General features: G+C 39.0%; 1 protein-coding gene across 1 annotated transcript; it reads left to right on the forward strand.

Moving 5' to 3' along the window:
• The first annotated feature begins 6031 nt into the window (after nt 1–6031).
• LOC130469602 (uncharacterized) lies at nt 6032–6736 on the forward strand. Its single transcript, XM_056838983.1, has one exon. The coding sequence runs from the start codon at nt 6032–6034 to the stop codon at nt 6734–6736; it is 705 nt and encodes a 234-aa protein (XP_056694961.1).
• Nucleotides 6737–9971: the final 3235 nt, after the last annotated feature.

Genomic DNA, 9971 nt, shown 5'->3' on the forward strand with positions numbered 1-9971 from the left:
AAAAGTGCTAAGCAAAGCACCATTGCGGATTCCACAACTGAAGCGGAGTACATTGCTGCACATGAAGCAGCAAAGGAAGCTATATGGCTAAGGAAGTTCATAGGTGAACTTGGTGTAGTCCCCTCCATTAAAGGACCAATAGCCCTGTATTGTGATAATAACGGAGCTATTGCACAGGCAAAGGAGCCTAGACACCACCAGAGAGTCAAGCATGTACTTCGTAGATTTCACCTTCTACGAGAGTCCGTTGAAAGAAAAGAAGTCGAGATAAGCAAAATTGGAACTGATGACAACATATCAGATCCATTGACTAAACCTCTGCCGCAGGTGAAGCACAACTCGCACACTGCAGCTATGGAAATCAAGCATATTGGAGAATGGCTTTGATGACCATGTTTAATGTTTTAAAGTTTTAGAGTTTAAATCTTTGTAAAACATTATTGGTTAATCATTCACAATAAATGAAAAGAATTCATTTTTCCATTTAATTTGTGGTTTATTAAATGATGAGTCCCTTCAATTTGACGATATATTCAAGATAGACTGTCAGGACCAGTCCTGTGACTAAGAAATGTCTATCAAGTGAACTTGAATGTCAAAGGTTGAAAATGGTCCCTAGTCGGAGTTTTCTATAAAATTGGACGCATAGAAAACGTTAGACGATTAGAATGCAAGATGACTAGTAGTTCTGTTTCTTGAACTATGTGGACATGGCAATGTCATAATCATTTGCATAGATACTTACTTTGGGAAGACTAGTATCGGACAAGACCTATGAAACTTTACTGTAAGAGATGAGAATCTGTCATAAGTAAATTTCATTAAAATTATTAGACACTAAATCCTCAATACCTGAGTGATTTGAGATTACTTGTTTGAGAACTGGTTGCTTTGACGTTGACCAAACGTCGCACCGTAAAAGGAAGCTATAAAGGCAACGCTCAGGTAATCACCTATCAAACGAAGTCTAATCTCAAGATCGCAAGATTGGGATTGTCCTCCCATAAATCGGGATGAGATGCTTAAAAGTTGTACAAGGCCACTCGGAGAGCTAGAAACTGTGAAATGCATGGTCGTGCTCGGATGAATCATAGGCTATGATTATCTGTTTATTTGATCAGTTGAACTCTGAAACCGAGGAACACCTCTGGACATAATAAGGATGACAACTCTTACCTTATGTTCAAGCGCAAGCATCGAGCGACAAAGGAATTAGGAAATGCACACTTGTCCCTAAGGACAAGTGGGAGACTGAAGGAAATAATGCCCTTGGTCCAAGTATGCATTCAATGTTAAGTCTAATAAATGCGGTTCAGTATTAATTAACAAGTTAATAATTCAGTGAGATCAAGTGAGCTGAATGCCTAGCTAGAGGCCGCTTCAGTTCAAGTGGAATTAATGATATTAATCCACAGCTTACTCTTGACTGAACCCGTAGGGTCACACAAATAGTACGTAAACGGATCAAGTATTTAATGGCATTAAATACTCCATCTATGGATATTCGGAATCGACGGATCTTGGTTTCAGTGGGAGCTGAGATCGTCACAGGCAAGAAATGAATACTCCGGAAACGATGATATTTGCCGGAAACGGAAATATGGATCGTATCGGAAATATAAATATTATCCAAGTCGTAGATGTTGCCGGAAACGGAAACATGGTACGTATCGGAAAATATTATCGGAAATGGAAATATTGCCGGAAACGGAAATATTGTCAGAATCGGAAATATTATCGGAATCGGAAAATAGTTCCGGAAACGGAAATATTAAATATTTGTTCGAAACGGAAATTAATTCCGGAATCGGAAATATTAAATATTGTTCGTATCGGAAATGAATTCTGGAACCGGGAATTTAATCGGAAGCGTATCGTACGAATAAGCATCGGACGAGGCCTGCCGGACGAAGGCCCAGCACGAAGCCAGGCCATCGCCCAGCAAGCCAGCGCGCCACAAACGCACCAGCCAAGGCTGCGCCAGGCCCACCGCAAGGCAGGCCCAGCGCGCGCCAAGGCTGCGGCAGCGTGTGGGCTGCGAGCTCATAGGCTGCGCGCGCGCGCATGGCGCCCCTCGTGGGCTGCTGTGCGTGCGTGTGTGTTTGTGTGCTACTCGAATCCTAAAGCTACCGGGATTCGTCATATGATTAAATCTAATCCTAAAAGATTTAGTTTATTTAATTAGAGTCCTAGTAGGATTATAATTAAATAAATTAGTATCCTAATAGGATTTCAAATCCTTTTCCATAACTCTATAAATAGGTGCCTAGGGTCACATATTTATATCGAGCATTCAAGTATTCAAAGTGAGTTTTTGAGAGAAAAATTCAGTCACACATTTGCCTATAAAGTGCCGAGAATAATAGTACCTTAAGGGCGATTCTAGTTGGTCAATCTTAAGGCGGATCCGGACGTGCTGTGGACTATCTACGGAGGGACGACACTTGGAGTCCTAAAGACTTGTTCTTGTTTGGTTCGGGCGCAGCTAGGGAAGGCACGCAACAAAGAGTATGCATCTAAACTATGCTAAATGATTATGTGTAAATAATATGTTTTCCTGGCTTTATGGTTTTTCCGCATGATTTATGAATTGTCATATGTATCATAACCTAACATACGATCCCAAACATGATTAAAAGACGTTATAAAATACGTACCTTTCTTGACAAGAAATGACCGTCAAGCCCGAACGCTTGGGGGCTCGAAAGAAAATATATACTCCAATGAAGAGTGTGCGAAGTTAAAATCATATCCCTGGAATACGCTATACACAGTCCCGTGTTTGGATAATCTCAAAGAGAAACAGATTTCGACCTCAGAATAAAGGTCGCCGTTGATACTTGTACATGGTCCTCTGATCAAAAACCAAGTGGTGGCAAAATTGAGCCTTAAAGACTAGCTCAAAACCATGAAAGAAGATGACCACAAGACAATGGTCCGTCTAAACACGTTGTCGACCCACATTCAGGTTGCAACTAAATCCGAGCATCCCTTGAAAGAATTCGCTCCTACAAGAATGAATAAAAGGAAATTCTCAAAAGAAATCACAATGAACAAAAGAAATAGGAACTTGCCCATCTTCAGCCGGCAAGATCGCGTCACGAACCACGCGAGTTCCAAATTGAAAAAACGAATTCAGGGACGTCCACCCTCAGCGGACAGGTCTCGCCCACCTTCAGCGGGCGGGGTCTGCGTCACTAGCCGCGCAGGTCCTCAGTTTTCGAAAAATCTTCAAAAACAAAAAACAGGCTCGCCATCTTCGGTCGGCGGGGTCTACGTCACAAACCGCGTAGGTCCTTATTTTCAAAAAACCACAAACAGATTTCGAAATAGATTCGTCCACTTCTATCGGACGGGGTATCCACCCTCAGCGGACAGGCTCGCCATCTTTAGCCGGCGGGGTCTGCGCCACTATCCGCGCAGGTCCTTAGTCGCCGTAGCGATAACTTTTTTCGGTTTTCCCTTTTTCCAAAAATTAAAGGATCGGTTTTCCCTTTTTCCAAAATTAAAGGATTGGTTTTCCGTTTTTCCAAAAAAGAACGATGTGCCGGATTTTCCTTCGTTTTACGTCCCATAAAAACAAGGGGGTTTTCTCGTTTAGCTAACCCTGAAAATGAGAATCTTTAAAAGCGTTTTACCTCGTGATTGGGCTTGGCCAGGCCCAATTACACTTTATAGCTTTGATTTCGAAAACATCTGTAGCTACTTCCAATGACAAAGTGAGGGAGTTTCTACACATCTTTAGATACTTCCAATGACAAAGTGAGGGAGTTTCTATACTATCCGTTGACAAATCCCAATGACACGTGAGGGATATGTCGACACGTGAGGGATATGTCGACACTTCAAGTGATGACCCTTAAGTCAAATGTTATCACTCGGGGGCTCGTGAGACCCTCGCAAAACAAGTCACATACACTATGGCTTGTATGACGCACTCCGTCCAGTGCTTTGACCATTGTCTCATCCCGAGACTCAGTCAAAGTGGGGGCTAACTGTAGACACCTACTTTTGTCCCCATTCCCGAAAGGGAAGGTTCGATGATGAGAACATAAATCTACACTTGGCAACGCATCTCCTATAAAATAACGAATCTTAATCACCCTTTTCATTTCAACCAAAACTGCTATTTATAGAAACATGCTAAAAATAGTAACTGCCATAACGGGTAGTTGCTAAAAGTGGCAAGACATAAAAGATAGAAACCTGTCAGAATTAGGTGTTGCACTCCGACATAAATCCTAAAAGAGATAAAATTTGCAAGAGGAATCCTGTTCCTAGTATAATTCGAAAATAAGAGTTACGTATTAATTAAAATCCTAACGAACCTAGAGTTCGTAACGGGCCCAGACGCATTCCGTCATAAAGTTAATACGCACTAAAAGACTCGGATAAGTCTCAAAGACTCCGTATTCCACGAGTCCAAATCTGACAAGGAAATACGGCCCAGACCCTATTTTCAACGCCTGGCTCTGGGCGCCGAAATCTTTGGCGCCCAGCCCTGGGCGCTGAAATTACTTGGGTACGTGTTCTCTCCTAATTCTTCTTGGATTAGTACTCTAAAATTCTATCTTTCCACGAACTCTTTCCTATAAATACAGCTCCAAATTCGACGTGAACACAACACACAATTCATATTCTGAGTATTGACTCCAACCCCTAAGCCTAAGCTTCACGCTGCGAAATTAATCCCGCGTTCTGTCGCAATCGATCCAAAAATCGAACAGAACGTATCATGTCCTTATTAGCTGAAGAATTAAGCCCGGAAACTTGAGATTCGTTAAAAAAAAGGAGAAATAGCAAAGCCAAAGTGGTTAGTTTTCTGAGAACCGTGACGCACCTCTCAAGGGTGTGTCGTAATGTGTCCCTTCGCATGATTTAATCGCTTTCCTCGCCCTTTTATAAAACTGTTAAACTATTAAATCTGATTGTTCTATCACGCCTAATAAAGATAATATCTTGGGAAATTGAACTATCATGCTAGGTCCCTTAAATCAATCTAAACAAGATAATCACGATCGATCTAGTACTATGTGTTGCATATTGCTAAAATCAATTCAGATTAGTTTAAGAGTTAACGCATGTCCCTTCAATTATTTATGCTGAGCTAGTAAGGATATCCTGCCTCTGGAGTTATCGAAGAGCGAGTACTCCTCTCGGTAGTTACAGTCCCCCGAACCCTCAATCTCTACCTTGCGGGTGTACGTTGAGAGATCCCCACACCAGGGATCACAAGGGAATCTATGGCCGTCGTGGTTAAACATAATTGCACTCCCTTTATGTCACGATAACCGGGTTTTGTCAGTTTTTCTCATTGTCCTTAAAAACTGAATGGCGACTCCTATATTACTAGTCAATTGGGTGTAAACTCACAGGAAATCCAATTACACTTGATTTGACAAAAAGAAACGTCACGCCCACGAGGGACGAGGTCACGCATTAGCCTCGTGCTTTTTCGACCCCCTCACAATGCTCAGGTTATTCAACGCATGCTTAGTGGCTTCCAACTCTTTTCTAATACTACTAGATTACAAGTCAACTATGCCAAGTCTTCCATCTATTGATGTGGTATGGATGATAGCTATGTCCAGAATATCATTAGTATTTCTGGTTTCCAGGTTGGTACTCTTCCTTTCAAGTATTTGGGTGTGCCTATTAGCCCTTGGAAGCTCAAAGCCAGTGACTATGAGTCATTGGTGGATAAAATGGTGGCAAGAATTAAGATGTTGAGTTCTAGACATATCTCATTTGCAGGAAGATCCCAACTCATTCACTCAGTCCTTATGAGCATCAGTGTCTACTGGTGCCAAATCTTCATCTTTCCAAAAGCTGTCCTTCACAAAATCAATGCAATTTGTAGATATTTCCTCTGGTTTGGCACATATGATGACAGCAAAACAAGGTCTGTGACATGGGACAAGGTGTGCCAGCCAAATTGTCAAGGTGGTCTTGGATTTCGAAATATTAAGCTTTGGAACCAAGCTGCTGTGGGTAAACAAGTGTGAGGTATAGCTAACAAACAAGACAACCTATGGGTGAAATGGATTCACACTGTGTATGTGAAAACAAAATATGGGTGGAGTTCACTGCCCCTGCAGTTGCAAGATGGGTGGTGAAATATGTATGTTCTGTAAAAGAAAGTTTCAACAATTTTCTCCATTCTTCTCAGTGGATGATCTCCCCTAACTACTCCATCAAGAAAATGTATGAAGCAATTTATGGCAATAACACCAGGGTCAGATGGTGTCATTTGGTCTGGAATAGACTTTCAATTCCTAAACACATATTTACTTTGTGGCTAGCCATGCATGACAGGCTAAAAACAAAGGCTAGGTTGTACAAGATTGGTGTTGGGAATGATAAATTATGTCCTATCTATAACTGTGCTGAAGAAACTGTTATTCATCTGTACTTTAATTGTGCTTATGGGAAGGCTTGTCTTTCCATCATGCTGGGATGGTTAGAGATACATTGCACCAAGACTCACCTGTACCAGGTGTTAATCTGGTTAAGGACAAACCGCAAAGGTGATTTCAGGAAGAAGGTTGCCTATACTGCTATAGCTGCCCTTACCTACTGCATTTGGGGAGCAAGGAACTTTGTTGTTTGGGAGCTTCAAGTTCCTACTGTCATGCATACAGTGCATCAGGCTCAGGCTGATGTGAAAGGAAGAATCCAGAACCTGTTAGGAGCTGAAGTGAAGAGTACAGACAGAGAGTGGGTTTACTCATTGTAAAGCTCTAGAGAGCTTCCTGTGTTGTTTTGTTGTGGTTCATTCTGTTTGTTTTTTAGGCTTTGGCCTTGATGTTGCTTAGTGGTGAAAGAATTCTCCCCCTCAACTAGGCTTTAATAGTTGTTGATGATTAATCTATATTCACTTACTTTCCGGAAAAAAAAAAAACTACTATGGGCCCTTGCTAATGCACAAGATTTCTATAAATTAGATAACAAATAAAATAATGCATTAGATTTTTTTTAAACACTTACTTTGTACATTATAATAGTAATAACATAAATAAGGAGTAATTATAAAATATACTTTTTTTGAATGATGCTAGATAATTGAAATGTTGCTAGACGCCTAAGATAAAATGTCATATTCTAATAAAGTAACTTATTAAAAAGTTGTTGCCAATTGACTTTTCTAGGTATATCATTTGAATTTTGATTTACTATATTAAGCTACTTTGAGGAACAATTATAAGAATGATTACATTAACGATATTGTATAATTTTATGGATTTTAGTTGATTTTTATGAAATAAATATTTTGTTGAAATGGTACTAAGTGTCATATAATTATTCAAGCTCGATGTAAATTTCTACAAATCTATTTTGTTTAATTACTTATACTAAGTAGAGTATAAATAGGTTGATCTTTAGAATCAATTATTCCTTTTATTTAATGAGTTTTCATATTTTCTTTGTTTAAAAGATGTTCTATATACCTCATAAAAGAATGATGTGTTATCTCGAGTTTCCATATTGTTGACTAAGTGTATATGTAAATGATAGTACAGAGTAATTTTTTCTCGTAGTATGCAGTCATTTTCTATATTTTTTTTATTCTCTCGACTTTAATGATCTCCTCCTAAATATATTCTTGTTTTTCTTCAGGTACAACTTATACAGTTGTTGGCATGTTGCACAATGTATTCTAAAATGTGTAAGTAAATATAGATTCAAGATCGTTTGTTTTAAGGTTTCCAGGAAAGATAAGTGAATCAATTGAGTTGATTCCCTTACGTGTTATTTATTAGTTAAATTTTGTGTCCTTCCCTTTACTCTTTCTTTCCTCCAAACTTCCCTCCCTACCCTCGAATTTCTCTTTTTCTCCTCAACTCTAAGGCCACCTTTATCATGTCACCTCATATTTTCCACCACCTCTCGATCCAACGACCACATCCACTAGAATCATCTACCTTCCTAACCCTTCACCTCCAACCACCAAGATAGAAATCCTACCCAACTATCACGAAATTTTACACCATCAACAAAAATATCCAAACCAACCCAACTGCTATAAAAATTCCCACCACCGCCGAAAAAACTCTCACTCCAATCCAACCACGACCGAACTCTCATCTTAAGTTTCCTCTATCTCTCATTCTCAATAAAGTCCCGCTGCTGACACTTGAATTTCAAGGTCTCGTCTGTAATACCTCGTATTTTTCCGTATTTATAAATATATTTTATTATATTTATAAAGCAATTTTATGATTTTTAGAATTTAAATCGCATTTAAATATTATTTAAATGTATTTTTATTAATTAGAATATTTATTATTTTAATTAATTACGAAACGAATTTAATATTCGAAGTAGGGAAATCAATTGGGTTTCGATTTGTAAATGGTTTGAATTAATTCTAAGCCCAACTCGTTTTAATGGTTGAGACCAACTAGAGTTTCTAATTTAAATTCCTAATTCAAACCCGATAATTAAATGAAATCCCAATACCCAAACTCATAAGCCTAGCCCACTAGGGATTAGGAAAGCCTATAAATATCCCTCTTAATTCAATTGATCCCCTCATTAAACCCTCACATTATTTCTCTCTCTCTCTTGCACCACACGTCCCCCTTCCTCTCTCTTTTTCTCGTTCGTTCACAGCTCCCCAGCCGAGCACCCTTACTCGTGCCTTGCCCTCGTCACTGCCTGCACTCGGGCACTCTAGCGCCACACGAGCCTCGCTCGCTGCTGCTTCTCTCACACACCCGCACACTCATGCGCTCTCTCTATATCACCCCTCGCATACTCATGAGCCCCTGCTACACAGGCCTCGCGCCCCTGTCACTCGCCTCGCACACTCGCTCTCCCTCTGTCTAGTGCCGCACATCTCGTGCCCCTGCTGCCTTTGTTGCTCGCATACCCGCGCCCCTCACCCGCAACACAACAACACCTAGTGCTGTCTTGCCGCGCACCATACTCCGTTTATTTTGATCCTTTTCGCTCGATCACATTTAATTCGTGATCGTACCGTGCTATAGGCCGGTTTGGTATAATTCTCTTCTTCCCAATCTATTTTATTTCAATTATTTAAATCATGGATTTTTATTACTATTTTTGATTTATGATTGATTAAACTGTTGGGATTGGTTATGAACACCAAATTTTGAGTATTTATGTGTTTAGATTATTGAAAGATATTTTGGTTTGAAGTATTATAATTTTCAGATTTGAAATATTAAATAAAGTGTTGAGTTTTTATGGTTTAAATTGATTTTAATGGTGATTTAGGGTTAGGGTTTTAATCTAAGCCTAATTACTAATTGATTAGCATAGTTAGATGACTATTTTAATTAAGATAATCAATTATATTTTTCAGAATATTGTAAAGACTTAAAACGTCAATTTTTAATGGTTTTTAGCATGAAAGTAAATTAATTTAATGCTAGGGTTTTAATCGTTCAATTGAGACTATTATTTTATTAATAAACGAATGATTTCTAATTAATTCAAGTGTTTTAAAAGTTAATAAAGTTTCTGGAAATTTAATGAACATGAATAATAATTAAATTTCATTATTTTAATCTAAAGCCTTGATTCACAAAGTGGCCCTCATACTTAGGTAATTAAGGTACGTACATGTCTAGGGTGACCACCATTTTCACGAGGATTCATGTGATGTTATATTATTGTGATTCATGTGATTTGGATTATTATGGATTCATGTTTGATGCTATGAACGAACATGTTGTATTGTTAGAGATTCATGTTTGACGTTGTGAATAAGCATGTTTGGACTATTATGGAACTATGGTTTTTATTGAACAAGCATGTTGTGATTATTTATAATCGTTGAATTTAATGTCAAGCATGTTGTTCAAGTATTATATGCATGTATGGGTGTTTCACATGCAAGGGATTATTTTAATGCTATTGTACGTAATGTCTAACATGTTTTGAACCAAGTATTTCGTGCCTCGTTGCACCATTTATTCTACCCCGTTTGTAGGGTATGTTTGGGA

The sequence above is a fragment of the Spinacia oleracea genome, chromosome 3, assembly GCF_020520425.1.
Source record: "Spinacia oleracea cultivar Varoflay chromosome 3, BTI_SOV_V1, whole genome shotgun sequence".
NCBI lineage: Eukaryota > Viridiplantae > Streptophyta > Magnoliopsida > Caryophyllales > Amaranthaceae > Spinacia > Spinacia oleracea.

Bases quoted from the DNA above. Each gene is read 5' to 3' on its own strand.
- LOC130469602 (XM_056838983.1), top strand. From the start codon at position 6,032: ATGGGTGAAATGGATTCACACTGTGTATGTGAAAACAAAATATGGGTG.